The sequence below is a fragment of the Hyposmocoma kahamanoa genome, unplaced genomic scaffold (genome assembly GCF_003589595.1).
Source record: "Hyposmocoma kahamanoa isolate Upper Pololo Valley unplaced genomic scaffold, ASM358959v1 78, whole genome shotgun sequence".
Taxonomy (NCBI): Eukaryota; Metazoa; Arthropoda; class Insecta; order Lepidoptera; family Cosmopterigidae; genus Hyposmocoma; species Hyposmocoma kahamanoa.
Window position 1 is genome coordinate 7,928,818 of NW_020653945.1, and position 17,807 is coordinate 7,946,624.

General features: G+C 38.7%; 1 protein-coding gene across 2 annotated transcripts in view; it reads left to right on the forward strand.

The window, feature by feature from the left end:
• The window catches only part of LOC113232725 (protein ROP), a 32,100-nt gene that overhangs the window by 5,705 nt on the left and 8,588 nt on the right, over positions 1-17,807 (forward strand). The window contains exons 4-10 of one of the 2 annotated variants that reach the window (XM_026467505.1): positions 3,598-3,701; positions 3,986-4,134; positions 5,319-5,379; positions 5,605-5,759; positions 6,003-6,154; positions 10,859-11,013; positions 11,280-11,360. In XM_026467505.1, coding sequence (XP_026323290.1) covers positions 3,598-3,701; positions 3,986-4,134; positions 5,319-5,379; positions 5,605-5,759; positions 6,003-6,154; positions 10,859-11,013; positions 11,280-11,360 — 857 coding nt within the window. Of the gene's footprint in view, positions 1-1,940; positions 2,045-3,597; positions 3,702-3,985; positions 4,135-5,318; positions 5,380-5,604; positions 5,760-6,002; positions 6,155-10,858; positions 11,014-11,279; positions 11,361-17,807 lie in introns of both variants that reach the window. The other variant, XM_026467504.1, reaches the window with a different exon arrangement.

Consider the following 17,807-nt stretch of genomic DNA (forward strand, 5'->3'; position numbering starts at 1 on the left):
GTCTCAAAATTTATAAAAACGCTGCATTCATAGGTACTTTACATATTCCAATGATTTTTCTAATATCAACTGAACTAAATAGAACACGTTTAGTATATGATATACATTTTTAATTTGGCTTTAATTTCGTTTGTAAAATAAATTCTGAAGTAAAGCCAGTGTCGCTGTCGCTCGACCCAATCAAAATAGCCCATATTAGTACGAAAAAAATTTGAATTCGACCTGAGGTAGTATCGACTCTTAAGTATTAATGTACAGGGACTCTAAAATGAATATATATTCTAAATAAAGTAAATACAGTTGCAAAATAGTAGTGTTCGGGAAAAGTATGTTACGACTGGCGAAATGGCGGCAAATAAAAACTTTTGACATGCGTGAGATGTCACGCAACCGCAGTTTTTATTTTTAATTCATAGACAAACTAGAATCGACCCCAACTATCATATCGTTCGATATCAAGTAACGAGTAAACATGTCAAAATAGTTTCCTATTTACATTTCATTTCGAATAAAACTTAATCTCGACTGATATTAGAATTGAGGTCCAATCTAGTTGTTTTGTTTTTCAGAGATGTTCGAAATTTGAATGTAATAATAACATCGAATTCGATGATAATATGAAGCAATAATAACATTTTCACAGATAAGAAATTTATTCTAACAATACAGTTTACCTTTACGCTGGTCGTATTAATATTTTAAAACACAATGCCCAAGCTTTGTTAGTTGCCTGATTTTAATGGCTGTGAATAATAAAATTAATGTTATGTAGTATATGTATATTTCGCTACATAAAACTCTTTAATAAAATAAGTGATTGGAGAAATGAGAAAATACTTATTATTACAATCTTTTTGTGTTGATATGGGTAGTAAGATAATTTTTTTTTGACACAAAAATTATATATATATTTATATAGTTATATAGTTGTGATTAGTACATGCATGTCTATTACGTGAAATTGACATGAGTGTGTAAATTGATGAATCGGGCAAGAGTTTAATGTAACTAACTACCTTAGAATAATAACGCATAGAAACCTAGCCCGCACACGCTAAGTGAGGCAAATTGAAGCGCTCCCAAAGGGCCTACACGAACGGGCGGGCCTTCAGTGCTCAAGGTCAACTTGCACCGCGAACAGATCAAGAATTTTAGCTAAAAATGACGAAATGTGCGGTAAATGAGTGTAAAAATACGTCAGACAAACATAAAATAGATAGTAACATCACATTAACAAGGAAGTAACGCGTTTCAACTTGTATTTGTATATAAATTGTTTCTGAAAATTTGTAAGTTACTTTGTGGTACAATAAAGTGTTTAAATAAAAATAAATAAATAAATAAATATTCACTAAAACCGAAAATTAACCTGCTACTAAAACTAGCCTACATGAATTTGATTTTTGCCTCACTTGTGACAGTTCGTTTGATATGAAACTATCATTCTATGCGTTATTATTCTAAAGTAACTAACTACCTTATTGCTTGGTTTTGTGAGTTCTGGGTTATTGCACTTTAAGTTTATTTTTATTAGTATTGCTCATTTTTAAATGATTACTGGATTGAGAGTAGGTGCCTACATATGAGGCAAATTTTATAATTGCTAGATTTTTTATTAATGCAAGATTAAATATTTATAAAAGAGAAATAAAATATAATTGTCGCCCTTATCACTGGGCGAAAAACTTACTTAACTGCCTCTGTGGCTGAACGGTTATCGTGCTCGTCTGCCACGCAGAGGTCCCGGGTTCGATTCCCGCCAGGAGAAATTTTTGTATCGCCTGCATTTACTTCTCTCGTAAGTTTGTAATTTGTGGTCGTCTATGTGTGTGTCCATGCAAGACTTTGAGTGTGTATGTTATTATTATTAGTTGTTTAACCACCTAGGTAGAAAGATAGTTATGCTTGTTTTTTATGTTGCATTTTATTTTAATTTTCAGCTTGTCCAGATGCGTTATTTGACCAACTATCGCGTAGCAAAGTAGCCAAATATATAAAAACTTTAAAGGAAATCAACATTGCTTTCATTCCATATGAACAACAGGTTTGTCCTTGTTATTTTGCTCACTAAATAGATTAGTTTAATTTTACCAAACAATATGGCATTGTTTATGCATATTCTGGTTTACATATTATACAGGGTCCGTCCCAAAAGTATCGAACATTTTTTTTGGGAGTGTTGCCGAACGGCGGGAAGCGCTCCGCTTGGCAACAGAAAGTGGTGGGGGGATCTAGCCGATACAGCGCGACCGGTCCCAGTTGGCTCCGAGCACCTGGAGCGGCAGGACGTGCGTTCGCGTAGAGCTCTAAACGACACCTCGTCGAAGTTTTTAAAAGTAGCGCGATGACGGATCCGTTAGAACAGAGGTACGCAGTGAAATTTTGTGTTCTACTCGGCAAAAATACTGTGGAAACCAACGAGATGATTAAACAGGCCTTCAAGGACAAAGCCTTGTCCGAATCCTCGGTCAGGAAGTGGCACAAGATGTTCCGTGACGGAAGGGAAGAGGTGGCCGACGAAGCCCGCTCTGGTCGTCCTTCAACATCGCGGACCGACGAGAACGTTGACCGTGTGCGTCAGCTTCTCAACGAGGATCGTCGTCAAGGAGTGCGGTTGATAGCACAGACCCTCAACATCGCCAAGTCGACCGTGCATCGCATCGTGACCGAGGAGTTGCACATGCGCAAGGTGTGCGCCAAGCTGGTGCCAAAAGTGTTAACGGATGAGCAAAAGGACTTGCGGGTGCTGCGCTGTCGTGAACTGTTGGACTTGTGTGAACGTGATCCGGACTTTTTGGATACAGTGATAACAGGAGACGAGACCTGGGTATTTGAGTATGACCCGGAGACGAAGCGCATGAGTGCGGAGTGGCACACCTCGGCGTCACCCCGTCCGAAAAAGGCCCGGATGAGCAAAAGTCGAGTGAAATGCATGCTCATTGTGTTTTTTGACGTGCGCGGTGTCGTCCACCACGAGTTCGTGCCCCAAGGACAAACTGTGAACTCCGCTTTTTACGTGGAAGTGCTCAAAAGGCTCCGGCAGAGGGTCACTCGCGTGCGGCCAGGAATGAAAGACACGTGGCGGCTGCACCATGACAATGCGCCAGCGCACACAGCCTTCATTGTTAGCAACTATCTGGCCAAAGCAGGAGTCCCGCTGGTCCCGCCCCGCAGCCTCCCTACAGTCCTGACGTCGCCCCGGCAGACTTCTTCTTGTTTCCCAGCATCAAGTCGAAGCTCAAAGGCAAGCATTGGGGCACAATTAAGGACATCCAAGAAGCTACGACGAGGGCGCTGAAGGACCTACCCGTTGACGTCTTCCAGGGGGCCTTCCGGGCATGGAAAACTCGCCTACAAAAGTGCATCGATGCTGAAGGGTGTTATTTTGAAGAGTACTAATGTATGGTACCGATAAGTTCAATAAAAGTATTTTTCCTGAAAAATGTTCGATACTTTTGGGACGGACCAGATATATACCGTTCACTACATCCATAATATCATCTCCTCTGCTCAAATCTTGCCATAACTCGCAAATTTCTTTGTAAGTAATTATTTCTGTGTACCAAATATGCGTTTTGCGCACGCTGCTATGGATAGTGTGTCCGGAGGAATTGTTCAACGAGCTGTGCAAGTCCACAGCGGCGCGGAAAATCAAAACTTTGAAGGAGATCAACATCGCCTTTTTGCCTTACGAAAGCCAGGTAATATGGTTATCGAAGAACTTGACCCTTACTCAAGCTAAACTCCTCATTTCGATTTATTCAAAGGGTTTTCATATCTATTTTTACCATAAGACGTGACATCCGTTTGGCGATATAGGCTCGGCGCAGATATTTTTAATTTACCACGAAAATTTTGCACTTAATAAGAAAAAGCTTTTATTGGCTTCACCTTCAGTAACCGGGCCATTAGAAGGGAGGTCATTGCAGTCAAAAGAAAATAAACTGGAGTCTGTGCAAATCATCAATATTATTTTCCTATGTAGGTATTCTCCCTGGACTCTCCGGAAACGTTCCAGTGCATGTACAATCCCGCTCTTCTAAACACACGCAATGCGAACATGGAGCGTATTGCGGAACAGATCGCGACGCTCTGTGCGACACTTGGAGAATATCCCTCTGTCAGATATCGCAGGTAAACATATCGTATATACACATAACAGCATCAGTATCAGTTATGTCTAACCGTCGTCTGAAGTTAGGTTTTTTTTTTTAAAAAAAAAGGAAGTAATAGTCTAACTCAGTGTTGGGTAAAGTAAGTCACGCGGGCCAACTCCGGCCCGTCAACGTCCCTTCTAAAGTGTATAGCCCTCGAAAATATATTTTGAAAACCTCGTCGCTATTGACACACAGTATAACATATACAGGGTGAAATCGAAATCATTAGCATACTTGGGAAATGAAACTATTTTTCGGGATTTATATCGCATATATTTGTTTTTTCAATCAAACCGACGTTTCGAGCCCTTTACAAGTCCCATGGTCACAGTTGGTTGAGAGTCAATCGTGACCATGGGACCTGTAAAGTGCCGGTTTGTTTGAAAAAACAAATATACGCGATTTAAATCCGGAAAAATAGTTGCATTTCCTATGTGAAACAATCGCGAAAACCTAAGAACTCGATACATGAGCATACTTTTAAAATAAAACTATATTCACAATACAAATTACATTAAGAAAAAAAATTCACAAATCATAACTGTCAGTATTGTAACTAAAAAAAATCGGAAATACTTTACACACATACCATGCGATAGATATTATTATTGCAAATAATCATAAAATAATAATAACAATAAAATAAATAAAAATGCACGCCATTAAATATTCAAGTATCAAATGCAGTAGTTGTCATAACAAATATCTCGTACATATCTACAACCTTTAATTTTGCACTGCACACATACGTTTCTTTGTAAACAAAGATCTGTTTCTGGTACCTAATGGAAAGTCGAGAGTGGAATGTGGATGCATTTCCAGAACCCGCTATATTTCAATTTCTAGAGTCCGCTCATATGACATAGCATGCTAAACATCAGGTGTTTTTTTTTTATTTAGGCGGTTAGTCTTGAGTGGCAACAATTAATAATGATGTCAAGATTAGCCTACATTTCAGGATCTGCTTGCAGCTTATCAGTCTAAGAATATTTTATATTTATCTCAAAACAAATTGTTCTGCTGTGAATATTGAGCTGAAATTTATAGGTGGTCATTCAGGTGGAATACGTACAGCTTTTACTATGAGGAAACACAAAATAATCAACTGGTCCGTACATTTGGATTGAATATGTATAAACATGCCTAAACGTTTTTTCTCAGTGACTGGGAGCGCAATGTCGAGCTGGCTCAACTTATCCAGCAAAAATTAGATGCCTACAAGGTATGAAATATTTCTTACTACTAAAATATTCATTTTTCGAAAATTGTATGTATTTTGTCTCTATGATATGTTGAAATGGAATGGAAACCCCCAAAATGGTGAATGATGAATTGCTACAATGTATATTTATTTGTTACTCGCAGTACACATTATGGATCACATACATACCTCACCAGTCACAACAAAAAACTAGTGATTTAATAAAATAATTTTGTTCTGATGTAGGCTGACGAACCCACAATGGGCGAGGGTCCGGAGAAGGCGCGTTCGCAGCTGCTGGTGTTGGACCGCGGGTTCGATTGCGTGTCGCCGCTGCTGCACGAGCTCACGCTGCAGGCCATGGCCTACGATCTGCTGCCCATCGAGAATGATGTCTACAAGTATGAACCATATAAGCACCAACCACTAACATGGCCGGGTGCTGCGACATAACAGTTACCATAGCGAGCAATACATTTTACTACTTGAAGTATATAGTTATATTAATTTTTGATCCCACGAAACGACAATGTTAATTAAATGACAATTGGGTCACATACATGCTAAGCAAGGTGATGTCATACCAAATTTCGCATGTAAGAGCAGCTTTTTAGAATAAATTCTGATGTTTACGTTTCGTTCAGGTACGAAGCTGGCCAAGGACAAATGAAGGAAGTGTTGCTAGACGAAAACGATGACCTGTGGGTAGAGCTGCGCCACCAGCACATCGCCGTAGTCTCCACCTCCGTCACCAAGAACCTGAAGAAATTCACCGACTCTAAGCGAATGGGCACAGGTAATTAGGTCACCTAGACCCATGCTTCATCGAGGTCACAAATTACTTAATACTTACTACGTAACAGATACATAATCTCATACAAAATCGAAAATACCTACGCTATAATAGCGCTCACTACGAGGGAAAAGGAACCTAAACACGCGCTCAAAGAGGTGAAAATAACGTTGCCCGTCTTGTGCAGTCGTGCGGAGCCGAATGCTCATAGATGAAAGACTTGTATGAGCGCTTACTCCGACGTCGGTACACTCATTGGTAGGCATTTATCGCGTAACCTTGAGCGAGTGACGGAGCCCTGCCAATTTTCCAGACTGCTTGGCACTCAAAGAGATTTTTTATGCATGGCGTAAATGGTACCCCGAAAATCTTTACTTACGGTGCGTCAATACAACGCGCGAGTACCCATAATGTTCCCACTATGTCGTGACGACAGATAGTCTTGCAGTTTACAGTGTCGTGTCTTGTGTATTTAAATGAAGTTCTTCACATATAGAACGATGCACCTGCCCCCTGGTTATCACAAGATATTAAGATCGCTATGGCTCTCAGAGATAAGGCGAAACGACGCTGGAAGAGGCTTCCTACAGATGACAACCTAGCTCGTTTTAAGTACCTGCGTAATCGCTGTAGTCGCTTGTGTAGAGATGCTAAGAGACGGCACATTCACGATAACGTTGAGAAATGCGATTCCACTCAGATCTGGAAATTCCTAAAGTCCATTGGGATTGGTCGTACCATTGCTTCTGGTGATTCGTCCCTTCCTGATCTTAACGCGCTTAATAGACATTTTTCCCTACCCCCTGTTACTTTAGATAAGCATCGTAAAAGCGCTACCCTTCGCATTTTGGCTGACTATACTTTACCGGCATGTACCTCTTTCTCCTTCCGGACTGTTGCCGAATGTGAGGTCAAAACCCATATTCTCTCTATTTCTTCTACTGCTGTTGGCAATGATGATCTCAGTTCCCGTATGATTAGCCTCATACTCCCTGAACTTGTCCCTATCCTCACTCATGTTTTTAACTTCTCTTTACAAGCTAGTTCTTTCCCTTCTCATTGGAAACTCGCCCATGTTATACCTTTACCCAAAACGTCTAACCCTACTTGCCTTTCCGAATTCCGTCCCATCTCCATTCTCCCATTTCTATCCAAAGTCCTCGAACACATTGTCAACAAGCAGTTAATGTTGTATCTTTCTTCTAATAAGTTGCTTTCCCCGTTTCAGTCAGGTTTTCGTTCTGGCCATAGGACTGTGACTGCACTGTTGAAGGTAACAGATGATATTCGCCTCGCAATGGACAATGGTCTTCTCACTTTGCTTATACTTCTGGACTTCAGCAGTGCTTTCAACTCTGTGGACTTTGACGTATTGCTTGCTTCCCTTCGCTCTTTTAATATTTCTCCTTCGGTTATAGCTTGGTTCGACTCCTACCTCAGAGGCCGCTCGCAGTGTATTCGCTCTGACGAGGCTTCCTCTGATTGGTGTGACTTAGTTGCTGGCGTTCCTCAGGGTGGTGTTCTTTCCCCTCTCCTTTTCTCTGTTTTCATCAATTCTGTCACTTTTGTGCTGTCTTCAAACTTTCATCTCCATGCTGACGATTTGCAGCTATACCGCAGTTTTAAAGCGTCTGATGTCGTTGCAGCCGTTGAAGCGGTTAATGCTGATTTACGATGCATCGCTCATTGGGCTGAGTGTTTTGGTTTGTTGGTGAATCCCAAAAAGTCACAGGCTATGATTGTGGGAAGTGGGTATATGCGTGGCATATTGCATCTAGATTCTGTCCCACCTATAGCGTATAATTCCACGCCTATTGCTTATGCTTCTACTGCAACTAATCTTGGCTTGCTTTTAGATTGTAATTTGGTTTGGACTCCACATATTAATGAAGTCATTCGTAAAGTCCATTTCTCCTTGCACTCACTTAAGCGCCTCCAAAACGATTTACCTTTAAAAACCAAAATATGTTTAGTCCAAACACTTATTTTGCCCTTCTTAGACTATGCTGATTCCTGCTATTTGGATGCTACTGAAGAACTGCTAAATAAGCTTGAACGACTGCAAAACCTATGTATAAGGTTCATCTTTGGGCTTCGTAAATATGACCGAATTTCACATTTCCGCAGTCAGCTCAAATGGCTTCCCATCCGTCTCCGCAGGAATTTGCATATTGTCTCCATTCTTTACAATATTTTACATAACCCTGTGTCTCCCGGGTACCTGAAAGAGCGTTTCAGCTTCCTTAGGTCCCAGGATAAACCCTGTCGCTCTCTTGTTAGGTCCCAGTTATCTTTTCCATGCTTCAATTCCGGTTTCTATTCTCACTCCTTCACTGTTCATGCGGTCAGACTTTGGAATGCACTTCCTATTACTGTTCACGAAAGTAAATCGTTAGCTATTTTTAAAGTGAGAGTTAAAGAGCATTATTTATCTACTATTCCATCCATATCTTAGGTATTATATTATAAAATATGTATTTATCTAAGTATTTATATAATTTATAACAATTTAATATTTTTATATTATTTTATATTTTTTTTTTCTTGTTTTGTTGTGCACATATGCCCGTTCTTTTAGTTATAGTGTCCTGTATTTAGGTCTGCAGGAAGAAATTTCTATTAGAAATAAGCAGAACCTTTTGTTTTTAATTTCGCTTGTATTCTTTGTGACTTGTTGTATTTTTCCTGTACAATAAACTATTAAATAAAATAAATAAATAAACGATACGATTAACTGTCCCTCACGATTTTTTTGTCGTTACGACGACAGACTGTCGTGATAATGGAAAGAGGTAGAACGATTGTCGTCAGACGATAAATAAAACGTCACGATAAAAACGTGACGACAGTTAGTCGCAGCTCCTATTGTCGTCACGATTTATTTATCGTTGTCTGCACATGTTCTGCTCCCCGCTTTCCCCTCTCGTACCCCGCGCCCTTGGTTCGCTTTGCACTAGCGTTAGGTCGTAGCCAGAGATGGGCCCGGATTTTAACCCGGCGCTATGTTAACGCCAGGTTTAAATCGGGTTAAAACCCATTAATGCCCGAAATCGAGGGCAAAAATTATTTACGACTAAATATTTCTTGTGAATAGAATTTTGTTCAAATTTAATTATACCTATTATTACAAAACTTTCTTTTCTTCGTTTGTTTCCTCTTCCGCCTTTTAAAAAGTAATACATTAGTATAATTTCATCTTCATCCATTTCACACGGGGGCAAAAACACTACTGGCTTCCAAAAGAACATAGAAGCTACTGCAGTGCAACAAACGACTCTTGTCGTGCAAAGGACAAGGCGGCTGCCGTGAAACGATAAATTATCGTCACGATCTTAGTGGTAACAGCTAGACACGGCAGTCGTTCAAAGATAAAATAATCGTCTACTCGTCGTGATATGGGAACAGGCTAGCACGACAACGACGCCAACGATAAATAAAACGTCACGACAACGTGCCCTTACGTGGACATGATCTTCAGATCAGCATTTAATGCACCCTGCCTGTTATATGATAATTTTCTATCAGCAAAAGTTATATATAATGAGAGGTCATTTGATTGGAATTGGCAACAACGATCCGGCGCACAATCAGCTCATTATCAATTTTTCATGCGTATTTTTCCCCATATGTCGCAAGTTTGCTGAAACAGATTCAAAACATTTTGATTTATAAAATGAGATAAGCATTATTATCGTACTAGTTTACATTGTCTCTTGGTATAACACATAGTTGAAGGCAGATAGGGTTTATAGATTGTGTAATTAATTATTAATGTAAATTGGAGACATATTAATATAAAGTAATACGACTTTTTTATGGAATTGATTTATTTACATTAATTAAATTCAAATGTTTTACTTCGGATCATTCATAGCTGGTCAGTAAAACAAAGAAAACAAACTAGTGGGTAATTTCACAAAAAATAATTTAATATCAATTCAATACAAATTTAAAAGAAAAACTTGACTAATGTTAGTGATTACATCTTATAAATATGTATACAATATGTTTAGGGTACAAATGGAGTTTAGTCCAGTGTTCAAGGAAAATAACCCTGAACCCTGCCAGCAATGATACTCATGATGCCGTTACCGCTTCCACGCACACTGCGAATCAAGGATGCCGCTCACTTTCATATGATGGCGGCAAACCCATTTAAATGTTCATCGGCGAACATTCCTGACGCACTACAAAATCGCAACAGCATCCTGAATATATAGTTGTACACTTTAAGGCCACAAATTCGGAACGGTTTCGGAAATTCGGAACGCAGACCTTGAAAGCCCCCTGCATGCACCACCGTAGCGAATTTGTGGTCTTAGAGAAGTGAGAGCTTTTTGTATGTAGTTGACCCAAAAACTGCAGGTGTAAAAAAAAATTATAATATTAAGTGACGGGACGAACAAGTCGTGCGCCTGAGGTAAGCTACACGCTTGTCCATAGCAGTTGCAGTGCCAAATATCTGAGGGGCACTGCCACTGCGCTCGTCACCCTGAGACATAAGTTGACAAGTTCCATGTGCTTGTAATTTCACCAGCACCCTTACCCTTCGAAACTGGAACACAGTAATGCTGACATTAATTCTTTTGGCAGAAATAGGTAAGGTGGCAGTACTACCCTGGACGAACTCTTCCACAAGGAGTTCTACTGCTGCTAAAATGTCATGCTGATAAAAAGAGAATAAAAATGTCACGGTGTATGTTGCAGGAGACAAGCAGTCGATGCGTGACTTATCTCAAATGATAAAGAAGATGCCGCAGTACCAGAAGGAACTGTCCAAGTACGCCACGCACCTGCGTCTTGCCGAGGACTGCATGAAGGCCTACCAGGGATATGTGGACAAGCTCTGCAAAGTTGAACAGGTGCGACAAAAAATAAGCTATAAGCCTCAACATCACACTCTATGTACACCGAGCGCATTTGCTATACAAATTTTATAATATGTACTGTAATGTTGTAAATTTTGTATGGCAAGCGCACCGCACTGCCATCGGGTGAGGGGTTAATTAAGTATACGGAAATAATTGTTTGTTTGTTTTTTATTAATTCTGTATAATAATATTGATATTGCTGCACTGGTTTGTATTTAAGTAAATAAACAATTTGATGTGATTTTTTTCTGACCTAGGATTTGGCCATGGGAACTGATGCAGAGGGTGAGAAGATCAAAGACCATATGAGGAGCATTGTACCCGTTTTACTTGACCAGGTACGTCGTTACATTAGTCACATTCCCGTACGAGACGACAATAAATAGTGGTCGCAACTTCTGTATGTAACATGACGGCTTGGCCACAAAGGAAGTTCGGTGGTCGACACCGCAGTGAATAGAATAGTGTTAATCGTACGAGCGTAACCAGTAGAAAGACCTCCGTCTTACGACGTTTGTGTGTAATTACCGTGACATTTCACAAAGTCCAGCTAACAAGACCTCTCGTATATGAACCACAGCCTACCTGATCGGTGTCTCGCACGATTGGTTTTTTTGAATTGTTCACAAGAGCCTAGTGTGCTCATCGGTTCCTCCTTGTCATACGTACGCAGTAGGGCCGTAAGGTGCTCCCACGTAGCGGAAGTATAAAAAAAGGAGTAGAAATAGCGTCAAGCGACATTAGTATCAAAACCTGTGTCGCCACACGCACACGTTTTGAAAAAGTAATCTTACATTAGTACTATGATAATATAATTTTGATTATTTATAAATTATCAAACGAAATTAGACAATAGTAAAAAAGTTTTGGTAAAAAAATTGAAACTTATTTGATTCCAATAAGGTTTCATTATTACTAGTCATATAAAGCTAAGAATACTATGAACATGAACTTCTTGGAACTAAATCAAACGTTGACATTCTACAGATAGGGATGTGACATTTAATTGATATCGACATTATGTTTCATAACTAGCGAAATTTTGAACTGAGCATTGCGTTATACTTGCTATAATTAGGGTTAACCACGGAGTATATGGAAATGGCATTCAAAGCAATTTCTTCGAGAACTAGCGTGGCTGACTTTTAAACGCAGACATTTGTTACCAAATACGCCTATGGTTTTACTACACACACAGTGAATAGGCATTATTTAGGTGTGCTTGCTACATACTCGACCTCATCGTCACTTTCCATCAGGTGAGATGGAGGTCAAATGCACACTTATTTTTATGTGAAAAAAAAAACTCAAATATTAATTGATATTAGTTACACAGGCGTTTGCGTATACGTAGCTACAAGCTACAATTACAATATTAATGATTTATTTTATTTATTTATTTATTTTCAGATTACAAAAGACCCATTAACATATATCTACTAACATACATAATAAAAACTATTTATTTATTTACACGTCTGAACGATAGCCGTCCTCGTAAACGCTGGAGCATGACACCCTTCGGCCAAAAGTCTTCCGTCATGAAGGGCGACAGATATTCATTCAGTTGGTACTCTCACCACAAATGAATTAAAATTCACATTGTGGCCGGACTACAACTGCTCGACACTCAGAGCAGCATTGGCTTTCACCCGTATGTACTCCACAATATCCGCAGTCTTTGTGGAGTAATGAAGTGGTGACACGTATAGCAACGTTGTCGGTACCGCTAGACGCAACAGATATTTGGGACCGAGGCGGTGCCACTAAGGTTACGGCTAGTGTACTTTTTTTCTTTTCCACCTTTTTGAAGCCGTCCTCATCGAACTGGTCTACTCCTCTCGATGGCACTGACACAGCGCCAGAGATGAGTTTCAGTTTTTTCTTCTTCCCCTTCGTTGGTTGCCTGGGTTATGGTTGTGAAGCAATAAGTTTGGTAGCAGCGGTAACAGCAGCGTAATCACATCGAGGGGTCAACATGCTCACGACTGACGTCTTCGCCAGGGCGGAAAAACGAGAGACAGGGCGCGGGGAAACGCGCGCGGCGACAGCGGCAGCGGTCGGTGACACATCCATATGGGATATATTATTTATTGTACTGTCATCGTACTTTCATTAACATACTAGATTTCCAGTCTATCCGATCACTGGATGGGTCTAATGAATATTAAAACACAGTAATCATAAAAATCTTTATTCTCAACAATTACCTCTTTCTGAACTGACTGAACATAACAACATCTACAGCGTCCACGAGCTTGTCAAGGGAATGAAGATACTTATTTTCGAAGGCAAAGAAGCGAATAATTTATTTCAAGAAAACTTGTCGAAAAGTAACAGACAACGCTCCAGAAATGTTTTCACATTTAATGTGGTGTATCAATTGCGCAGGCGACTGAGTTTCTTGTCATATCACCTGATTAACTAAATGATTTGTTTCTTGCGTAGGAATTGCCCCTGCTTTTAGAATTTTTCTCTTGTTATTCATAGGTATATAATCTGATGTCATAAAATGCCTATAGCAAATGATGCTATACTTAATTAGGTAGTTCCATTTCCATTTTTTTTTTCCTTAGCCCATTTCTCCTTTAAAAAGGATCCTGCGGGAAACTAAAAAAATCAAAGCAGAAATTGCAAATGTGAATCATGCCTGTGATAAAACTAAGAACTCAAACGGATGAAGGTGTATACTGACAAGTAGTGAGATATAAATCATGTTATTGAGGGAAAGGAAAGCTCCATTCTCATAAAGTCTTCATTTGATACTCCATGAGCTTCCGTACATGGTAAAATTATCGATAGTAAGTAAGTAATCTCCTGTCTATATGTATTTCCTTTTTCTATTAATATATCGTTTTTACTTAAATTACAAAAATAAACGTAAAGGAAATGAAACTATTTTTCTGGATTTTAATCGCGTGTATTTGTTTTTTCAAACATACCGACGTTCCTACCTTAGAACTCGATAAATAAACATAAATTAACTTTTACTAAATATAGTTAACAATACCAGCGCTATTGTGAGAGTCGGGACGAAAACATTTAAGTAATCAAAATTGTTAGCTTTTAAATACCAGTAAACAATTTATGTTTATATATTGGTGTACCGCTATAACAAAAAAAAGTTTAACTAAACCAAAACCGGATTTTTAAATACAGGTTTTCTACTTATCGATAATTTGATTACAATACGCGGACCCAGTATTAAGTGGAGTACGTCGCTAGTAGTTCTTTTGACGGCGGCGATGTCTAGCAACCAATGTATATTGTTATTGCCGGGTTGTCACAACATATTTTTGTTTCGAAATAATAGGGGTTAAAGGATGAAATTGCCGATTTGTACTGAAAATCTAAATTGTTTATTTTTTAAATTTTTAACAAATTTATTTAATCAAAATAGTTGCCATTATTATCTATACATTGCTGCCATCTAATGGGAAGGTTATTAATGCCTTTGCGATAGAACTCCGACGATCTAGACTGCACAAACTGTGTGAAAGCATTTCGTACTGCCTCCTGGGAAGAAAACTTCTTGTCACGTAGATAATTGTCCAAATCACGAAAAAAATGGTAGTCCGTTGGAGCAAGGTCTGGTGAATACGGAGGATGACGAATGGTTTCTAACTGCAGTTCCTGAAGGGTCAAAATGGTTTCTCGTGCTGTGTGAGGTCTCGCGTTGTCGTGGAGCAATAATGGTGAAGATCGATTCATGAGTCGGGGCTGTTTTACTGCTAGTTTTGTCAACATGGTTCGGAGTTCGGCACAATAGACATCTGCCGTTATTGCTTGACCAGATCGGAGAAAACTATAGTGAATAACACCATGCTGAGACCACCAAACAGTTACCATTACCTTTTTATTGGTAAGTTTTGCTTTAGGACACTGTTGTGGCATTTGACCTGGGGTCAGCCATTGCATTTTTCTTTTCCGGTTATCATAAAGAATCCACTTTTCATCACATGTTACTATTCGATCCAATATTCCTTCATTTCTGTACCGGTTCAACAAGGCAACACAAGTTTCAACACGCGTTTCTTTCTGCAGATCAGTCAAATCATGAGGCACCCATTTTTCGTATTTTTTTATTTTATTGATTTGACGCAAGTGAGTCAATATTGTGGGTAAGGTAACGTTAAACCATGCCGCTAATTCCTGGGTAGTTTGACTAGGATCGGCTTCCACTATCTCTCTTAATTCATCGTTATTCACCTGTGTGGGCGGTCTTCCTCGTGACTCGTTCTTTAAGTCGAAATTTCCATCACGAAAGCGTTTAAACCAAAATCGCACGGTGCGTTCATTAGTAGACCCCTCTCCAAACGCAGCATTGATATTGCGGGCTGTTTCTGCCGCGTTAGTTCCGCGTCGGAACTCGTATTAAAAAATCACTCGAATTTTCGCAGTATCCATCTTTCTTGTCTAAATTGAATAACAAAAACAATTGAAAGTCGATATTCAAATGTTTCAAATTAAAAAAAAATCACAGAAACCATTTGAAAAAAGTTTCATTCGAAAACCTCAAACCATGAAGATTCTATGAAAATTCAAACAACCTATTGCAATAAAACGGCAATTTCATACTTTAACCCCTAATATTAGGAAATACAGAGTTTTAGTACTTACCCGTGGAATGAAATCACTCCCGGATTATCTTTTAAACTTTGCCTTCTTACGCGACATGATATAATGGCATATTTCTATTTTTTTCACAAAACATTCTTGTACATTTGAAGGACAACTTTACTGACGCGCTATTGAAGCTCATGGGAGCGTCTGCTCTTAAGCTAGGTAACGCGTGTCCCGCCCACTAACCAGTCTATTACTAGTACATATTTATTTGGACTGTGGAAGCTCCCCTAGCGGGTTTAGAGCGAGACAATACACTGCGCCTACCTAGAGACGTTTGTCACTGGGGCCCTTTACAACGTCACAAGTATTACGTACCTACGAACTGCTACATGCAAGGAATTCTAGAAATATTTTGCTTGAGTGTCATTAATTAAAAATATATAATAATTCCAAGGGTTGAACGCTCGCCACCTCACAATAACATCCAAACATGGCACAGTTAAAAAGTAACTACGAGCAAGAGAACAAAGAAAACTACTTTACGAATACGAACTCGCGTAGTAGGCGACCTAGAAGTAAGTAGTCTTTCATCAACGAGTTTTTATGTTTTAAACTGGAATTCAAGTAAGAGATTGTAGAGATGTTAACGTCCTGGAACGTATGTAGCTCATAATAATAAATTAACTCTGGCAATGCAGCAAAACACGCTTCTAAATATACTTATCACCGAAGACCCTTGAGTGAAATCACAAAACGGAATTAAATAATCTTTTTTTAAGTTGAAAAGCCTATGAACTTTATTAGTTAACAACACGAGGACATGACAAAAAAGTTGAAAAACGGGAAAAAAGAATAAATTCAATTTAAGGAGTGTGTAAAAAATTTTGATAATAAAATCAAAGACTTAACAACAATGTTCTCGTAACGCCTGTGTTGAAATCAGGAGTGTTCCAGCTAAGGAAAAAGAATCCTATGATATCTAATGACAATTGTAACACAGATAGCATCCACAATTGGCAAAGAGCTTACCTCGTTGGACATGAGAGACGTACGTCGCATTCCGTCCAAACCAGGGATAATTAAGCCAATTGTTGCTGAGGTCACGCGGTTTTGTTTGTTATACAAAACTTCATTGATGCAGCACAGGCTTACAATATAAGAAGCGTCCTAATTCTGAGAAACTGAACACTGTCACTGGGAATCACCGGTGACCGTAAACCGGTATATATGTATATCAGACCATTTAACTCTGCAAATAAAAGGTACTTTTCGGCAGCCGTGACTTCGCCAAAGCCAACTCGTATGATTTCTGCTGAACTTCCAATGGAAACATCTACCTAAGAAAAACACCTAGAGCGAAACAAGTTCTTGTCAAATCCGAGCAAACTTTAAAAGATTTACTTAAGAGCGACTGGCGAGACTATTTAAAAATTTATTTTATTTTTCATCTTTAAAATATTTTATATTCATTGCATCAAATTGTTACACATATCAAAAAACGCAAAAACAATTCAAAAATATACAATACGTATTCTCATAACTCACTTAGTCATACACATTCTCTTATATACACATGGTCTAAATATTTTTACAATGAACACTAACATTTACCCATACATTATACAGCCCGCACAAATTTTAATCTACACATTCTCACAACTTACAAATCATATAATGTTAAATACATTGAATCTTACACTCACTGATTTGGTGACGCAAATAACAAAGTGGAAGGAAAATTTTTAGTCACAGTGTTGGGTACTAAAAATTTATTTAACAATTTTTATAATGAAGTATTTATATATTTCGAGTGCTTTCTCCTGTGCGTTAATATTTTCTAATGCTTAAAATAACCAAATTAATTGCTGATCTTGATGATTTAATTAAATCGAAATCATATACTAGGGACGTCGCATAATGCCAACATAATTATGTCAAGAATAGTTCCAAGTCGTTAAATCTTTTATACTAAAAATAAAAACTTTGACACATTTAGTTTGCTGCTATGTTCACTAAATCTTACGTGTGTGTATATGTGACGTACTAATTTTGTCTGAGTGTTGGTTGACCAAGGTAGTGAACTACACCTCATATGGTACAAAAAATGTTAAAAATCAGAATGAAGGAGTAGTTATTTATGTCAAAAACTATCTATTCAGGAGCCACTCTTTTTGGATGCTAATTATATAATCAGCAAATTTGATAATAACCTAGCTATC